We start from the raw sequence: 19,748 nt of genomic DNA, 5'->3' as shown, positions 1-19,748 counted from the left end.
CCTGTTCAAAAGACAAAAAAAAAAAAAAAAAAATCTGTTGCACACCCATACACACCTGTAGCCCAAAAATAATAAGGCAGCAAGATGGTTCAGTAGGGACAGGGGTTTGTTGCCATGGTTAACTACCTGAGTTCGATTCCCAGGATCCACAAGTTGTCCTCTGACCTCCAAATATATTTGCGCCCCCTTCCCCCTTCCCCTCCCCCATCCCTCCCCCAACTGCACGCACACACCCATAAATAAATAAATAAATAAATAAATAATAGATTAGCATGCTATCAGGATTTTGATAAACTGCACTGTTGGTGGGAATGTGACATGTTACATTCACTGGGGAAATAGTATGAGGCCCTTCAAAAAAATTTTTTTAATTTTTAAATTATTAGAATGATAAATATTAACTGTTGGGTAAAAAAATTGCACTTCAAAAATAAAATTTAACATCTGTGATCAAGCATTGCATCTAGAAATGTTTAAAAGCCGTCACCAGGTAACCGTTTGTGTTGTAATGTTTCCACATTAGATTTAATTTTAAACAGTGTGCCTGCTTCCTTGGCCCTCGTGCAACACTGCCATCTAGTGGCACAAAGGGCAAAAAGGTTGAATATGGTTTTTCTCACTTCTCCCTCCCAGCTCTAGGAGCAGATTAGCGCTGCTCTCAACCTTGGCCAGAGAAGCTTCTGTTTGCGGAGGGTAGTGGTTGGTGCAGAGGCTCATAACTAGGCCAAGGGCTAAGAATAAGCAACCATGCGTGCTTAGCCATAGCTGGGACGTGTATACCAACCCTCCTCCCAAAGGCTCAAGGATCATGGGGGTGCGCGGGAGGGGGGCGGGGGAGGAGGGAGATAGAGGGAATTCAAGGGCCCATGACGGGAACGGTGTTAAAGGTTGCCTTTTACATAGAAATGGTTATTGTACCCACGAACTCAGCAGCTGTGGTTACTGGTGTAAAAGATCAAGCCCATGACGAATTCCAGCTTCGCCTGAGCAGTGGTGGCGCTTAAATCTCAGCATTAAATCTCAGCATTCGGGAGGCTGAGGCAAGCTACTGGGGGAAGGAGAGTTATTTTTCTTTGGAAGGGATGACTATTGGTAGGTTTCCCACGCATCCTCGGGGGATGACCACACACACACACACACACACACACACACACACACACACATTTTAAACAAAGAAAGACGTGTCTGGATGCTGGAGACACCATGGCAGTTAACAGCACTGGCTGCCCCTGCGGGGACCTCGGTTTGGTACCCAGAACACACAGAGTGGCTGACAGCCATGAACAACTCCAGTTCCAGGGGACCTAACACCCTCTTTTGGCCTCTGTGGGCACCCGGCATGCATGTGGCACACATACATACATTCAGGCAAAACACTCACACACACAAAATAAAATAAATACATCTAGAATTTTTTTTAAAAAATAATAAGAAAAAGCAAATCCTTTTAAAGCAAAATGGTGCAAGTGGAAATATTCTGTGAATACCCGCTGAGGATTTTTTTAAAAAAGAGAAGGACACGCATACCAATTTATGGCTGACAAGGAAAATTTCAAATGGCTGAACTGGCTAAAGGCAATAAATTTCTATGTCATAAAAGAGTCTGGACCAGGTTTTAGCGGCATTTATTGAGTGATTATTATATGCCTGATGTGCTTGGTGTTTTACAAGTGTCATTTAACCAGCAAGATATACTAGTTCTGTATTTGTTTATACTGAATTATACAGTTAGTAGGCACACAAAGTAAATATTACTTTTAAAAAACACACCGGTGAATTGAATTAACAGATGCAGTGGTCCAAAGTGAAGGAGCAGGTGAATTGATGAGGCTGAGCTGACGGACAGACAGACACGATCCTCCAGTCTACCAAGAGCAGGTGTTCATCATAAACATCCATGAGACAGTTCCGAGGACTGGACATGTTCTTGGCCACAGTTGAAGCGTTGAAAAATGATTTGGAAGCAAATATAATATTATAGGTTACATTCACAGAACAGAAAACTTAGACAATTCCTTTTGTGTATGCTTTGGGCACGGGTGGGTCGGTTGCGCGCATGTGAGCACGCAGGTGCTTGTGGAAATCAGAGCAAGACATAGGATGTGTTCCTCCATCGCTTTTCATGTTATTGCCACGAGGCAGGGTCTCTCACTGAACCAGAAGCTTGCCTTTTGGGCTAGGCTGGAGGGCCAGCCGGTGAGCTCTGGGTACTGTCTCCACCAGACCCCACCTCCCAATGCTGAGATTACAGCCCAGACAGCCATGCATTATATGGATACAGGGGCTCAAACTCAGCCCTATGTCTGTAGGACAAGAACTCTGACCCACTGAGCCATCCCCACAGGCCCGCAGCCCTGAAAAAGTGCTTTTAAAGAAAAACCAAACTAAACCACCGGACTCGGAAGCATCTAGTAGGACTGCTACCCAAAAAAATGTCACGATAAGCAAGGATGTAGACTATATGATGTTACGATGTGGCCACAGTTATATCCAGAAGGACATTTCTATTATTAAGTATGTTATTTTTGCAAGTACAGAGAACAATTAAATTAAATATTCAGCTTAAAATATGACACAAAAACAAAAGTAGTCAGGACTAAGCACAATAAATATACTTTATAACTTAACATATTAAATTATAAATAACAGATAAAAGAAATAATGAGTATAAGTAAAGCCAAACCCTAGATCTTTGGGAAAACAATAATAAAAACCAGATAAGTGTTTGGTAAAACAAAATAACAAGTAAGCCGCAAAGACAAGTTGAAAGGAGAACAGCGGTAGGGGGGGAAAATGCAGAAAATCCTTTTGTTTAATTATAAAAATAGTGTTCATAATTAAGCTTATAATCTCAAAACGTCTACAGAATGAAGAACTCTCTAAGGATAAAAGAGTACTATAAATAACCAAAGTGAATCCAAGAAGTAAAAAAGTATTCACAAGCTACCAATATAGAATTATCATAGTAGTGACTTGTAAGGTGAGTGATGATAACTCAAACCACTATCCAAACATTGCCTGAGATCTCCCCCTCACACACCTCAGAACTAATTACCGATGAATTCTTTAAAAATGGCGAAGACTAATTTTTAATTGTTTGTATGTGTGCGGGGACGTGGGTGGGTATGTGCACATGAGTGCTGTGTCCCCCAGAGGCCAGCAGAGGGAGTCTGAAATCCCTAGAGCCGGAGTTACATGCAGTTGTGGGCCGCCTGGTACGGATGCCAGGAAGAAAACTGTAAGAGTGATAGGCACGCCAAACCATGGAGCTATCTCTCCAATCACAGTAAATCCTCTTAAGCTGTCAAAAAAAAAAAAAAAAACCCTGATATTTCCCAAGCTACAGAAATTACTCAAAAGCGTAAAAAAGTGTAAAATTAAAAAAAAAAAATTACTCAGATCTCTCAATGAGGCAAACTTAAGCCATGAGACCAAAATTTCACAAAAGTAGCACCAACTTAACACATCGAGATAGAGACAAGAGTCCTTACATGAAATAACAGAAAAGAAAGGTCTATATGGAAAGACTGTACACACTGCAGATGCTACGATACTGGGGCCGGGAAGATGGCTCCCCAGTTAAGAGCACTGGTTACTCTTCCAAAAGACCCAGGTTCAATTCTCAGCACCCACATCTGTAACTCCAGTTGTAAGAGATCCAGCACCTTCTTCTGGTCTCCACAAGGCACCGGGCACATATGCAGTTACACAGATACAGACTCAGGCAAAGTGTTAAATCGTAAAATCATATTTTTTAAAAGACAAACCTGATGTTGATTCTATCTCAAGTTTTGATGCAACATGAACTCATAATAAGTGTTCTCTTAAGCACATTTGAATTGAGCGCCTCTTGTTTACAGCTAATAAACCCCAACTGTATAACAGCCAGACACCTGTGTTCAGCAACGGTTCCACCCCAAGTTGCGCGTGTTTCAGCTCCTCTGAAGAAGTGTTTTGCCATTCAAAATAACTTTCCATTAATCCACTTTTTTTTCTTTCTCAGCAGCACACAAAATTTCTCTCACCAGTGTACAAAATAATGTGATTTATAATCAATGATGTGTTCATTTAAATAGAGTTCAGCAATTCAGAAACCTCGTGCTAAAAAGTTCCCAGGGGGGAAGGGGGAACAAACAAACAAAGTCATGAAGCTAGAGAGACAGCTCAGCAGTTAAGGGTACTTATTGCTCTTGCAAAGGACCGGAGTTCTGCTCCCAGCATCCAAATCAGGCAGCTCACAACTGCTTACAACTCCAGCTCCAGGGACTCAAACTCCCCCTGCTGGCCTCTGCAGGCACTGCACTCACAATAGCACATAAACACACAGAGACACACACATACACATAATTAAAAATAAATCTTCAAAATAAATAAATTAAACAAAATAATAAGCTCATCTCAGTGGATGTTTGGAAGGCATTTCACAATGTTCAGTACACACTCCTGGTTTCTAGCCAAGGAGCATTTCTTAGTGTGACACAGGACTTGTGTCTTCGTACAGCAGCTACTGTGGTCATTAGATGTGGAGCATCATGGGCATCCCAGTCAAAACCAAGAATAAGAACAGCACACACACAACCAACACGATGGTTGTTTGCTGTGGAGCTTTGGACCACTCCACAAAACCCTGAGAGAGAGAGAGAGAGAGAGAGAGAGAGAGAGAGAGAGAGAGAGAGAGAGAATATCAATACTGGAAAAGGAAGGAAGTTGGCATCATTAATTACAGGAAAACATGAGCCTGTTAATAGGAATCTACCAGCAGAGAAGTTGTTTGAGTTTAAAACTGCATGACAGAATAACCAGACGTTAGATAGATATACAGAAGCAAGCAACACACCTGTGTTTGGGGGGGGGGGAGATAAGAATTTTCACAATAAAGGGGTGAAATTTTCAAACTATCACGGTATAGAAAGCCTTAGCTTTGTGCCACAGGCGTGTGGTTCTTTGCTCAACCCAGCTTTTAAATGCCCATCTGCCTATCTCATTGTGCGAACATATTCACTTGTAAATATAATATCCTCCTTAAACTTTTTTCCCCACATGATTTTGGGAAATGTGTGCATGCAGGTTCACATGTATATGGGCACACATTCGTATATGCCCATGTGTGTGCACGCTCACGTGCATTAGCACGCATGTGGAAGCCTGGAGCTAATGTCAGCAACCTTCCTTACTTGATCTCCATCTTATACCACTGGGGCAGGGTCTCTCAATTGAACCCAGAGCTTGGTGACCCAGGCTAGTGTAGTCAGCCTGCTTGCGGTAGGGATCCCCAGTCTCCACCTTCCACATTGAGAGTGCTAGAATTACATGCAGGCTGCCACACCTACCCGGCATTTACATGGAGTCTAGGAATGCAAAGGTCCACGCCTCCACATACCAAGTGCTTTCTCCAGTGAGCCATCCCCCAAACCTGGCATTTTAAGCTTTTCATGGCTCACCACCACCACCATCACCACATATTTTAATATCTGCCCCTCATTAAGAAAATTGTGGCATAGGTCTCTCCATATATCCTTCCTTTAGACCCCTTGAGTTCTAAAGCATTGCACAGTGCTTTGCCCTCGAACTATTTCCACTCTGGCCAAAGACATTATAGCTGCATTGTTTTTTGTTTTTGTTTTTGTTTTTGTCTTTGTTTTTTGCTAAAAACAACTGTTTCTTTTTTTTTTCTTTAACTTTTAAAAACTTTTACTTTAAATTTTATTTTTACATATGGGCATTTCGCCTACATGTTTGTCTGTGTCCCGTGTGCGTGCCTGATGGCCTTGGAGGGCTGAGGAGGAAGTTCGGTTCCCTGGAACCTGAGTTACAGATGGTTGTGAGATGCCGTGCGGGATCTGGGGATTGAACCCTGGTCCTCGGGAAGAGCAGCCAGTGCCTTTTACTAGATGAAAGGGGATGGGTGGCTGGGTGGATGGATGCATGCACAGTATTTTAGGCAGGTTGGCAGGCAGGTAGACGAGTGGGCGAATTGGTGGATAGATGAGCGGATGATGGTAGAGTGGATGGATGGATGGATGAGTGGGTAGAGGAGCGTGTGGATGAACAGATAAGTAGCATGGGTGAATGAGTAGGAGCAGGTGAAGAGTTAGGCGTGTGCGTGGATGGATGGATAGATGAGTGCGTGGATGGATGGATAGGTGATAGATGAGTGGGTGGGTGGATGGACGCATGCACGTATTGATGGATGGATGGGTGCGTGCATGGATGAGTGGGTGGGTGGATGGATGATAGATGGATGGATGCATGGATGAGTGGGTGGATGGGTGGATGATGGATGGGTGCATGGATGAGTGGGTGGATGGATGGATACATGGATGGATGGATGAGGGGGTGGACGGATGATGGATGAATGAATGGATGCATGGATTGATGGGTGGATGGATGGATGGATGCATGGATGAATGGATGAGTGGGTGGATGGATGGATGGATGCATGGATGGATACATGGATGCATGGATGGATGGATGAGTGGGTGGATGGATGGATGGATGAGGGGGTGGACAGATGGATACATGGATGGATGTGGAGTGGGCAGATGGATGGATGCATGCATAGATGCATGGATGGATGGGTGAGTGGATGGATGGATGGATGGATGCATGGATGGATGGATGAGTGGGTGGATGGATGGATGGATGAAGGGGTGGACAGATGGATACATGGATGGATGTGGAGTGGGCAGATGGATGGATGCATGCATAGATGCATGGATGGATGGGTGAGTGGATGGATGGATGGATGGATGCATGGATGGATACATGGATGCATGGATGGATGGATGAGGGGGTGGACGGATGGATACATGGATGGATGTGGAGTGGGTGGATGAATGGATGCATGCATAGATGCATGGATGGATGGATGAATGGATGGATGGATGGATGGATGCATGGATGGATACATGGATGCATGGATGGGTGGATGAGTGGGTGGATGGATGGATGGATGAGGGAGTGGATGGATGGATGGGTGGACTGATTATGAATGCAGAGCTATGGACGGATTGTGTGCAGAGAGATACACACATACCATGTGGGAACCCTCCGCTGTGTCTGACCACCACAGGAATGTGCCACATCTCCCACAACAGAGCACTTGGAACTTCTGAGCAGTGAAGTCATTCACGGCTGAGGAGGGATCTTCAGAGTAACATTTATAATAAAGGAAATAACCCCGACACGTACCTGGGAGTCCTCTGACTCATCATCTTCTTCTACTGAGCTCCATTCCTGAGACAGCCCCGTCTCCTGAGAAGACAGATCTGTAAAAGGCAAAGGAACAGAGGAGAAAAGAGCTGTGAGTGAGCAGCCAAAACACTTGTGCTAGCCTCTCCTTGCTTCTCCACGGCATGCTGTCCCTTCTCTACTAATGACCTAACACATATAACACACACACACACACACACACACACACACACACACACACTGAGAGACAGAGAGACAGAGAGATCCATACATATATATGTACATTACACACACACATATACATGCTGTTCAAGTTTCACTTCCCCACATTAAGGCATAGTTTCCTGAGAGGGGAAACAGAGGCAGAAATGGCCAGGGGGGGAAAGAGACCTCAGGCGGCTGTGAGTACAACGAGAAACAGACTTCTTCAGTGAGACAGTTTGATTAGTCGGGGGAGGGGGTGAGACAAAGGCTATTTAAACCTTGAAGAGGTGGGTCGGTACTTTCAGGGTAAGTATACATCATTGGCCATAGGGATGCTCCATTTGCATAAGGAGGAATTCCGGGTGCTTCTGCACATGACCTTACCAGGGGAGAGGAAGTTTAACCTGCCTACCAGGCTACCTCCTCCATGAGGGCAAAGGTAGGGGGCACAGGGCATCGTGCCCCAGGACATGTAGGCCCAGGGAAGGGAAGAGCAGTCCTACCCATCTCAGGATGAGATTTCCAGGATTTAGACAACACCTCAACTCTTACTCCAGGCCAGCTCTCCCTAGTGCCATTAGCTGCCCAGCCATCCCCACAAACACACACAGATATATATGTATATACACACATATGCAAACAAAAACACATACACATATACATGTAAAACCAAATACACATACATACAGTTATACATATGTATATACACACATATACAAACAAAATCCATATACATACAAATACACAGATACACATGTATGCACACACAGAGATAACATGTATATAACACATACAAATGCACATACACACAGGTATACAGATACATACATATATATATATACCCACCTATACAAACATATACAAGCATACACATACAAACACAAATACATATACAGATATACATGTGTACGTACACACATACACACACACACACACACACACACACACACACAGGGTTCATGTGGGGCTGATAACATTTCAGGCCTGGATTCTGATCCTGCAGCTGACTACATGACTAAAACTGTGCCATCTTATGGGCTCCTCTGTCCACCTGTCCAGAGGTACAGGGTCCCCTGCTGGGCTTCCAGGCATGATCTGAGCGCGGAGCAGAAAGAATTATTCCAGGATTCTCCTACCTTCCACGACTGAAGCTTCCAGGGACAAACTTTCCATGCAGTTACCACCTATGCATCCTTTCAACCCTGAGCTCACTAAAGGTGGCAGAGATGTAACTCAGGTTGGCCTGGAAATCGCTCTCTAGCCCAGGTTAGCCTCAGACCCATGAGCAATTCTCCTGCCTCACCCCCCCTCCAAGTGCTGGATTGAATACAAGGATCAGACACCATTCCCAGCTTAAACTCTGCTTTCTTTTTATCTTAACACTTTGAGGAGTGAGAGGAGATGCACACCATAGCACACGTGTGTAGGTCAGAGGAAAGTCCTGGGAATCCGTTATCTCCTTCTGTTCTGTGGAGATCAAACTCAGGCTATCAGCCTTGGCAGCGAGCACCCTTATCCACCTATGCACCATGCTGGTCCAGCGTTTTCTTAACTGACCTCTTGGCCTTTCACTTCCTAAACCAACATTTGTTGTGGAAAACAGCTGCAAACAGGCTTCATGTGCTCGGCAGCTCTGACATTTGAGCTTCGTAAATATTAGAGAGGGATGATGGCCTGAGTTGTTCATTGTGGGCTTAACAACACATCGTGATCTCTTTGTTAGTAACTCAATGGTGGGTTCCTTATCTGAGGAGAGTAGGGTGTGTGTGTGTGTGTGTGTGTGTGTGTGTGTGTGTGTGTGTGTGTGTGTGTGTGTTCTCCCCAGGAAAAGTCTTACAACAACCCCCTCCCTCACTGATGCTGGCTTTCACCACACCATATCACAAAGATCATCAAGTTACTGGCAAAGGTTTTTAAAGTGCCTAGGAGAGCTGGAGAGATGCTCAGTGCCTGGGAGAGCAGGAAAGAGATGCTCAGTGCCTAGGAGAGCTGGAGCGAGATGCTCAGTGCCTGGGAGGGCAGGAGAGAGATGCTTAGTGCCTGGGAGAGCAGGAGAGAGATGCTCAGTGCCTGGGAGAGCTGGAGAGAGATGCTCAGTGCCTGGGAGGGCTGGAGAGAGACAGTGCCTGGGAGGGCTGGAGAGAGATGCTCTTGCCTGGGAGGGCAGGAGAGAGATGCTCAGTGCCTGGGAGGGCAGGAGAGAGATGCTCAGTGCCTGGGAGGGCTGGAGAGAGATGCTCAGCGCCTGGGAGAGCTGGAGAGAGATGCTCAGTGCCTGGGAGAGCTGGAGAGAGATGCTCAGTGCCTGGGAGAGCTGGAGAGAGATGCTCAGTGCCTGGGAAGGCTGGAGAGAGATGCTCAGTGCCTGGGAGAGCAGGAGAGAGATGCTCAGTGCCTGGGAGGGCTGGAGAGAGATGCTCAGTGCCTGGGAGAGCAAGAGAGAGATGCTCAGTGCCTGGGAGAGCTGGAGAGAGATGCTCAGTGCCTGGGAGGGCTGGAGAGAGATGCTCTTGCCTGGGAGGGCAGGAGAGAGATGCTCAGTGCCTGGGAGGGCTGGAGAGAGACAGTGCCTGGGAGGGCTGGAGAGAGATGCTCTTGCCTGGGAGGGCAGGAGAGAGATGCTCAGTGCCTGGGAGGGCAGGAGAGAGATGCTCGGTGCCTGGGAGGGCTGGAGAGAGACAGTGCCTGGGAGGGCTGGAGAGAGATGCTCAGTGCCTGGGAGGGCTGGAGAGAGATGCTCAGTGCCTGGGAGGGCTGGAGAGAGATGCTTAGTGCCTGGGAGAGCAGGAGAGAGATGCTCAGTGCCTGGGAGGGCTGGAGAGAGATGCTCAGCGCCTGGGAGAGCAGGAGAGAGATGCTCAGTGCCTGGGAGAGCTGGAGAGAGATGCTCAGTGCCTGGGAGAGCAAGAGAGAGATGCTCAGTGCCTGGGAGAGCTGGAGAGAGATGCTCAGTGCCTGGGAGAGCTGGAGAGAGATGCTCAGTGCCTGGGAGAGCTGGAGAGAGATGCTCAGTGCCTGGGAGAGCAGGAGAGAGATGCTCAGTGCCTGGGAGAGCAGGAGAGAGATGCTCAGTGCCTGGGAGAGCTGGAGAGAGATGCTCAGTGCCTGGGAAGGCTGGAGAGAGATGCTCAGTGCCTGGGAGAGCAGGAGAGAGATGCTCAGTGCCTGGGAGGGCAGGAGAGAGATCCTCAGTGCCTGGGAGAGCAGGAGAGATGCTCAGTGCCTGGGAGAGCAGGAGAGAGATCCTCAGTGCCTGGGAGAGCTGGAGAGATGCTCAGTGCCTGGGAGGGCAGGAGAGATGCTCAGTGCCTGGGAGAGCTGGAGAGAGATGCTCAGTGCCTGGGAGAGCTGGAGAGATGCTCAGTGCCTGGGAGGGCTGGAGAGAGATGCTCAGTGCCTGGGAGAGCTGGACAGATGCTCAGTGGTCTGTCTACTGCCCATTAGGCTTGCTCTTGGGAACACAAGTTCAGTTCCCAGCAACCATAACACACAGCTCACAATTACCTGTAACTCCAGCTCCCAAGGATCATATGCCTTCTTCTGGCTTCTGTGAGTACCTGCATGCACTTGTTTATACACACACACACACACACACACACACACACACACACACACACACAGGTTTTTTTTTTTTTACATTTAAACGCTTAAGCAGCCCAGCATCAGTAGTGAGTAGGTTCCTCGCTAGCCTCCAAGGACCCATGAGAATAAACTTCTTGGAGACTCGAGGCTCATGATCACAGCTCTCAGGTTAATCAATCATCCCGATGTGTGAGTGAAGCCATCTAAGAAACAGCTCTGCCAGCTCCCTATGACCTCACAGGCAAGGGCCAAAACAGACAACAGGAGAAATGTCCCCTGACATCACGTCAAACCGCTGACCTACATGCATTACATGCCAGTTGCGTTAAAGTGACTAAACGTTATGTGGGGGGGGGGGGGAGACGGGGTGGGGGGAGAGGGGAAATGACCATTTCAACATTGCACAAGTCAGTGAGTGACAGAATGGATGCTCAGCTTCTCCCTAAGTTCTGGCGACAGTATCTCCCTCGCCCACCTCCCCGAGAACCTTCTCACCTTTCTCATCGCTGTCACAGCTGGAGGCCCCGACCTCCACAGCCTCCCAGTCCTTGGGGAAGGTGGGGTGGCATGGCTTCTCCCAGGCCCTGCTGTCCCGAGGCAGCAGTCCCTGTGTCTGCTCAGTTCTAAGGCTTGGCATCTCCTCAGGAGGGGGCGGGGCTTCCAAGGCAGGCTTTTACTTCCAAAGTCCGGCAGAGGTTCCCCAGGCACAGGATTCAAAAACCTAAGGACTGACAGAGGAAACATTGTCATCCAGTGAACGGCGCGAGGCGTGCTGCTGAATGCTAGAAAGACGGCGGGTTGCCGGAGAGATGGTTCAGCCATTAAAAATGAGGAGTTTTTAATCCCAGTTCGAGGATATGACCTATCACCAGCGGGGGTGTGGCTGCAGGAGCAGGAAGCAGCAGCTCACATTGGATGCAGCACAGTCAGGGAGCGGGGAGAAACCGGTGCCCATGCTTAGCTCCTTTTTATTCAGCCCAGTATCCTACTCCATAGACTGCAGGTGTCATTCAAGGCGGGTTTTCCTAGTCAGTTAAACCTGTCTCGAAACATCCTCATAGACGTGCCAAGGGGGTTTCCATGGTAATCCTAAACTGCCATCAAGGACGGCAATTTAGATGACAAGTTTAATCAACGTAGATGCAGATTCTGAGCAGCATGCCGTGAAACAAAAATATTTATTGAAGAAAATCTAGAAAATGTATGTGGGCCGGGGTTGTAATGAAACCAAATATTTGCTACTGGCTTTATTGATTGTTAGGGATGGCGTATGGAAATGTAAAAAGCCGTTTGTCTGCCTGACTTTCTGTCTGTCTGTGACAAGGCCTTGCTATATAGCCCAGGCTAGCCTCAACTTACTGTGTAGCCCAGGCTTAACTTCAACTCAACAATACTCCCATCTCAGCCCAGAAAATGCTATGTATGGTTACAAAATGTGGGACACCACGTCGGGCACACCCATCTTTGTTTTAGAGGTGGTCTCGAAGTAGATAGAGGAAACTTGGTGTGATGCCTGAAAACGCTTTAAAATGCGTTTGCAAAGATAGACATCACATGATGTCATTTATGTGTTGAGACTCATGTGTTTGAATACTTGGCCCATAGGGAGTGGCTCTATTAGGAGGTGTGGCTTTGTTGGAGTAGATGTGTTACTATAGTGATAGGGTCTGAGGTCTCATATGCTCAGGCTACACAAGATGTAGCTCACAGCCTCTCTCTGCTGCTTCTTGTGGATCAAGATCTAGACCTCTCAGCTCTTTCTCGAACACCATGTCTGCCTGCAAGATGTCATCTTTCCCAATATGACAAATGGACTAACCCTCTGAAACCGGAAGCCAGCCCCAAGCAAATATTTTCCTTTCTAAGAGTTGCCGTGGCCATGGGGTCTCTTCACAGCAATAAAACCCAAACTAAGACAGTCACTTAAAGATTTGTGTTCATTGCTTTAAATTATATGTAGGCATGGTTGTCTGTGTTTGGGTATATATACCTGATTGCAGTACCCTTGGAGGCCACAAGAGGGCATCGGGTTCTTCTGGAGATGGAGTTACAAAAGGTTGTGAGGTGCCCAACATGGGTTCTGGAAATCCAACTTAGGTCCCCTGCAAGAGCAGTGTGCCTTTTCTAACTGATGTGACTATGTCGCCCACCTCCCACCCCAGCCCACCAAGCATCATGTGTCCCTCTCGAAAAAGTCTCAAAGGCCTCTGAAACCCACAATGAAATGCATCATTTCTCTGAGGCAACTTAGTTTTCCTCCCAGGTCCTCCACTCTTGGTCAGGACCCTTCATCCTGCCCAGAAGCTCCAACAATGCTGCTTTTGCCTTTTCTTTGCCTCACATCACACCCAACCAATTAGCAGGCCCGTCTGCTCTTCTGTCCCAAAGCACCTTGCTCTCCGCCTGCTGTCCCAGCCTTCACCTTTGTATGAGATTTTGGTCCCCAGGATCCAGAAGCTTTTGTCATGATCTCTCTGTCTCCTGGGGAGACATTCATCTTTTCACCTAGATGATGCCGACCCCTGAACCTACTTCCCTGTCTATTCATTAGCTTTGGGCTGGCAGCACAGCTCAGGGAGTAAAGATGGCTGCTGCCAGGCCTGGCACTCTGAGTTTGATGCCGGAACCCACATGGTGGAAGGAGAGAACTGACCCCCAGAAGTTGTCTTCTGACCTCCATCTGTGCACCATGCCCCACCCCACCCACCCCCACCTCCACACACAAACACACACACACAAATACACACACACGCACACACACACACACACACACACACACACACACACACACACACACATAAATGACTGAATGTAAAATGCCAACTAGCGTTGCCATTCACTCTTCTGGATGGTTACAAGGATCTAGATTTTTAGTCAAGGGCAAAAGGCACCATCCCCTTAACCCTAACATCCAAAGAAGCACAGGCCAAGACTTTAGACCCACCTAAGAATTCCTAGAAGAAAAACACTTGCTCTCAACAAGCACCAGAGAGAATGTGTTAGCTTGCTGTCAATGTATCTGTTGTCTAGTTGATTGGTTTTATATTTTTTTAAATTTGTGTGTGTGTGCATGCATGTGTGCAAGTGTGTATTCGTGTGCCCACGTGTGTGTGTGTGTGTGTGTGTGTGTGTGTGTGTGAGATAGAGAGAGAGAGAGAGAGAGAGAGAGAGAGAGAGAGCATCAGATGACAACTTTCAGGAGTCAGCTCTTTCCTTTTTCCATGGTTTCCAGGAAACTCAGGTCACCAGGCTTGTGTGGCATGCACTTTCACTCCCTAAACCATCTCTCTGCCCCTTGTTTCAGACATGCCTAGGTATCTCAGGGTAGCCTTGAACTCTCTATATATCCAAAACCGGCCTTAAGCTCCTGATCCTCTTGCCATTACCTCCTGGACACTGAGGTGGCAAGCGTGAGTTGCCACGCTCTGCAGCTGTGACATGAGTCTCTTTCCCATCGGGGCTGCCCCTTAGTTATGAAGCAGGGGGCAACTTCAGGTGACAGCGGGGAGAAGCCCTAGTCAGAATGCTCACAACTCAGTCTGGTACCTGCTTACTTCCACTCTGTCTTCATAGTTATTCTCAATAAAACTGTAAAAAAAAAAAAAAACCTAAGAATGAAATGAGATGCTGGCATTCCCTCTCCCACTGTGATAGAAAGCCTCCCTGGGAAATCCTCACTGTCGGTAGATTTTTAAAAAGCAAGCTGACTCACAGGGTGCTGGTGGGAGTGTCTGTTAGCCCAACAACCACTTAGTGAAACCCCAGCGTCTGCCAAAGCCGAACACATGCACCCTCGGTGAGAGCAATGTTCCTATCCTGGGCACCTACGCAACACAGAGGCAAACTCTCCTGTGCCCACATGTTTGTGGAAGCCACTACGCCTCTGTATTTTAAAAAAAAAAAACAAAGCTATTCAGAAGCCTGGTACATGGCCCCATGGGTAGAACATGCTGTACAAGCATGTAGACTTGAGTTCAAATCCCAAGCGCCCACATTTAAAAAAAATAATGCAAAAAATACTAATAATGCCAAGCAGCACACATCTGTAACCCCATCACTGGAGGAGAGGCAGAGACAAAATTCCAGCAGCCTGACAGCCAGCCAGAGCATCCCAAACAGGAAGCACTCACTAGCCACTCAGCAAAGAGGCCCTGCCTCAAAATAAGGTTTAAAAAAAAGAATTGAGGAAAACATCTTTTGGCCTTTGTGTGTGCCAGCATGGGCTCCTTTGTGCACACATGTGCACATGCCACACACAGACACAGGAAAAGAACACGAAGCTTTTTATGTTCGTAGTTGGAGCTACTATATGCACCTTTAAAGGTCGCCGGAACTGGAGAGATGGTTCAGTGGTTACAGTTCCCAGCACCCACATCAGACAGATCATAACATTATGTAACTCCACTTCCAGGGGATCTAACATCCTCTTCTAGCCTCTGAGGGTACGTGCGCGTGCGCGCGCACACACACACACACACACACACACACGCGCGCGCGCACACACACACACACACACACACACACACACACATGCGCACACACGTAGCTTATTGGGCATGTAGCTTATTGCTAGAATACTTGCCTAGCGTGTGCAAAGCCCCAATACTACACAAACAACAGGGCATAAACTGTGGTAGCACAGACATCCAATCCCAGGACTTTGGAAGTGGAAGCAGGCGGAAGACAAGCCCAGCTACACTGTGAGATCGATGCACCAGGCTGGAGCTACATGAGACCGAAAAATAAAAACAACCACTGAGTGTGGTCAGGAGCACCTGTAACCTCAGCATTCTGAAGGCCAAGACAGGGTTTGTCTCAGACTTGAGGGCAGCTTAGACTATGTGCGTTGTGTCTCAAAAAGGTCAAACAAAGCCATTATAACTTGTTGATGTCTACCCAACAAGAGGATAAGGTTAAGCAAGTTGCCGTTCATTTATACAATGGAGACAGGTGCAGATTAACTTGAAATGCATATCTACACACATATAAACTGTATATACCTATACATGCATATGTGTATGTATAGACACAAATGTGTATTATACATATTTGTAACTAAATATATGCAGACCTGAGTTAAAATCCCAAGCACCGACATTTTTTTTTAAAAACTTCCAGTACAGTAAGGAGAAAATGGCTGCAACTTTCAGGAGGCTGACCATCACCAGTGGCAGGTAAAGCAAGCATGGAGCTAACTGCGTGACCTTGAATGTAACCCCTGCCACGCACTTGCTGTGTGTCCAGGGGCACACGGCCTCTCTGAGCTTCAGCTTGCTCATCCACGAAAGATGCTGGTGACACCAGCAGCCACCTCACAGAGGCATTTTGAGATTCCTGCAGGGACAGAACACCTTCTCCTTCTCCTGGCTTTGTTGGCTTGAAGCCCCACCCTTCCTTCAAGGATGTCCTAGTTAGGGTTTCCATTGCTGTAAAGAGACACTCTAACCAGGGCAACTCTTATAAAAGGAAAACAGTTAGTTTAGTTTCAGAGGTTCAGTCTGTTATCATCATGGTGAGAAACACATCAGTGTGCAGGCAGACGTGGTGCTGGAGGAGGTGAGAGTTCTAAATCTTGATCTACAGGCAGCGGAAGGAAACTGGGTACCACACTGGGTGGAGGCTGAGCATAGCCTGCCCCCACAGCGACACACTTCCTCCAACGTGGCCACACCCCCTAATAGCACCCCTCCCCATGGGCTAAGCATCCAAAGACATAAGTCTATGGGAGCCATTCCTGTTCACACCACCACACTAACCTCAATTTAAACACCACCCCTCTCCATAAATACTTTAAATACTTGCCACCCGCGGATATAAAATTCCCCCCCCAAAAGATTTCTCAACAGAGCTTTGGGCCAGGCCCTGGGGAGTCTCAAGACCCTATGGGTGAACTAGATGCCCCCTCAATAGCAACTGACATCCTGGAGGTAAGCAGGCAGGACCAAACAGGGCAGCCAAGGTGGCTGCGCAACCCAACAGAAATGCTAGCGCCAAGGTTCAGAACACACACACCTCCAGGGCACATCAGAAACAGAGCAAGGATGAAATAAATCAACCAATCAAAAGGCTCCCTATGGCTCTCACTCCTGCATCATCCCTGCAATGAAAAATGAAATGCAAGTCCAGAGGGATACTTCTGCATCACAAAGGAAATATGAACAAAAGGCACTATGTAGCATGGGAGAAACAATGGGGGGGGGGGTGGGTACTGAGGATGGTAGCAAAAGATGGATCAAGTGTCCTTTCAGGAGGAGCTGCCTCTTCAGCTTGGGAAAACACACCTGGACACATGGCTGTCACCTTCTGGTTTCTTAGAAGCCCGGAAAATTATTTTCTCGGATGATGTCATTTGCACTTTTTAAATTTTTAAATAAAAATCGCTTTCTTCTAATGGAATCACACACAAAAAAAAAACCATCACACGGCTGGGTTAAGGAAGCCACCCAGACACGTGCCCAGCCTCCAACCCTATATGTCTCAGTGACATCATTCTTGCTCACAGGAAGTAGTGTTCTGAAGGGTGTCACTTACGACATTGCACTTGCTACTAACACTTACTTTAGTTAGTTGTTGGTTTAGTTACTTAGGCTCTACTCCTTACTCCTTTAACACCCGGAAAGATGGAATTCACTTATCCGCCATGGGGGGGAAAAAAATACAAAAAAAAATTTTTTTAACTAAGGGGGAAAAATAGCTTTGTAAACATCTCTCTACCTCACGTCCCTTCGCCTACATTCCACGGTTCCCCCATCACCTGCTAGTACCCTCTCTTGATCTCCGTTCTTCTGCTTTTCATTTATTTATTCCTGAGACGGGGCCTGCAATTTACAGCGCCCGTTGTTTCAAACGTTTAAGAAAGGAAACACGTGCCCAGCCTGTGGCGTGGGTGCAGGACAGATGTAATGCAAACCCTGAGAGTCCAGTCACAGTGAGGTGGTAACACCCCACCACCCCCAATTAAGTTATGTCACAGTCCAACATGCAGATACTTGCTACAGCCAATATATATATATATATATTTTTTTTTTTTTTTTTTTGCACAAACCTGCATGAGCCAAATAGCAATGTGAGACCTAGGGTAGACCCTAAGGGCTGACAGTTTACAAGCTCAGTGAGGGTTGGGGGGTATGTGCTAGGGGGGTGGTGTGTAAAAAGACAAGACTGCCCGCATGGGCAGATAACAGGGCTAGTGGGGTGCATCTGGGATGTACAGTGCTTGCCTAGCACTCTGTCTCCAGCACTGCATAAACCAGGCACCGGGATGCTCCCCACAAGCCCAGCACGTAGATAGAAATAGAGGCAGCAAGATCATTCTCACCTACATAATGAGTTTTGAGACCAGCTTGAGATACCAAATTAATTAATTAATTAGTTAATTAATTAATAAAATAAAATGGGCTTTGTGGTGTAGGTTGATGGAAAAGAGTATCCTGAGAGCTCGGTTTGTTTGTTTGTTTGTTTTCCCTTCAGTGTGAAAAGCATGATTGATCATGGACTTAAGCGGAGAAGCAGGTAGCTAGAGGAGAAAACTGCAGAGGTGAGGTGGGGAGGGTGGCAATATGGCTCCATGGGTAAAAGGCGCTCGACGCCAAGCCTGACCACATGAGTTCAATTCCCAGGAGAACCGACTCCCGCAAGCTGTCTTCCGAACTCTGTGTCCTGCACAAATAAATGTTATTTTAAAAAAAAACAAACAAACTAATGTCTAAAGGAAACAACAAAAGACAGGTAGGAGCCAGTGGCACAGGGAGAGGCAGGATTAAAAGACCCCCGCAGGGGCAGTGAGTGGAAGGGCTGAGGAAGAGAGGCGGGACCCTAGAGGATTCACATCTCACAGTCCCTGAGGTTCTTGGTGAATTAGAAAAAGTATCACCCACTGAGGCGAAAGGATGAAAGACAGGCAATGAGAGCAAGAAAAATCATCCTGGTGGTGGTGGTGGTGGTGATGATGATGATGATGATGATGATGATGATGATGATGATGATGATATGATGAGATAATGATGTCGACGACAACAGTACCAGAGGCACAGTTTCCTGGGGTGAACATTCTGATTGCAGGCCTTGCTGAGTAGTTACCCTTATGGCTCCATTGCACAGATGGGCCAGGGTCTCTCCATCACAGCCTCAGAGCTGGGGAGAGCTGAGGCTGACCCTTAAATCCCCCGCACCTGTGGGACCTCACAACCTGTGCCCCTGGCCTGTGGCAGGATACCACACACCGAGCCCACGAAAGACATAATACATACATGCGCAGGTAGGTACACGCTCGGACAGATTCACGAGTGCAGCAAGCCCAACACAGAGACTGGGGACCACTCCCCTACGGGGAGGAGACAGTGTGCACGTGCGCAGACCCCGGAACACAGCCGCCTGAGTGCAAGTTCCCTGCAAGGGGTCCCTTCTCCTGGGTTGCTGAAATTCCTGATGATCGAGTTTAGCAGAAAAAAAACGGACTCAATTGGATTAGTCCTGGCTTTGGGGACCCTCCCTTCCCAGACCCCAGACCTAGAGCAGCTGTGCTGTGAACCCGCCCACCCCGAACACACGCATGCACTTGAATGCACTGTCACACGTGAATGCCCCTCCCCATCACTGCCCACGCCCCCCACACACGCCCAATCTCCCGCCCTCTTCCCGCCCGCGGGGGTCCCTCTAAGCACTCACCCTCCCCAACCAGACCCTGTGAGGCACTGCAGAGCTGGAGCTGAAAGGATTGCGGTTGCGCAGACGCGGAGGTTGCGGGTGGGAGGGGGATGTTGAGGGGAAGA

The 19,748-nt window shown here is 47.5% G+C and overlaps 1 protein-coding gene across 4 annotated transcripts; it reads right to left on the bottom strand.

Annotated features, from left to right (window-relative positions):
* Window positions 1–1,609: 1,609 nt before the first annotated feature.
* Window positions 1,610–19,715, bottom strand: SMIM17 (small integral membrane protein 17). Of its 4 annotated transcripts, none has more exons than XM_084770653.1 (5): window positions 19,645–19,689; window positions 19,227–19,401; window positions 11,473–11,705; window positions 7,192–7,268; window positions 1,610–4,627 (listed from the first exon to the last, which is right to left on the bottom strand). In XM_084770653.1, the coding sequence occupies exons 3-5, from the start codon at window positions 11,612–11,614 to the stop codon at window positions 4,517–4,519; spliced, it is 330 nt and encodes a 109-aa protein (XP_084626779.1). In that variant the 5' UTR covers window positions 11,615–11,705; window positions 19,227–19,401; window positions 19,645–19,689; the 3' UTR covers window positions 1,610–4,516. The 4 variants fall into 4 exon arrangements, with proteins under 4 accessions (XP_084626779.1, XP_084626781.1, XP_084626782.1 ...); XM_084770655.1 differs by having other exon boundaries at window positions 11,473–11,698; XM_084770656.1 differs by lacking the exon at window positions 19,227–19,401 and having other exon boundaries at window positions 11,473–11,698; window positions 19,645–19,715.
* Window positions 19,716–19,748: the final 33 nt, after the last annotated feature.

This window comes from Acomys minous, assembly GCF_964271855.1.
Source record: "Acomys minous genome assembly, chromosome: 20".
Classification (NCBI taxonomy): domain Eukaryota; kingdom Metazoa; phylum Chordata; class Mammalia; order Rodentia; family Muridae; genus Acomys; species Acomys minous.
The sequence above is the reverse complement of the archived record's forward strand: the minus strand, read 5'-3'. Positions and strand labels throughout refer to the sequence as shown.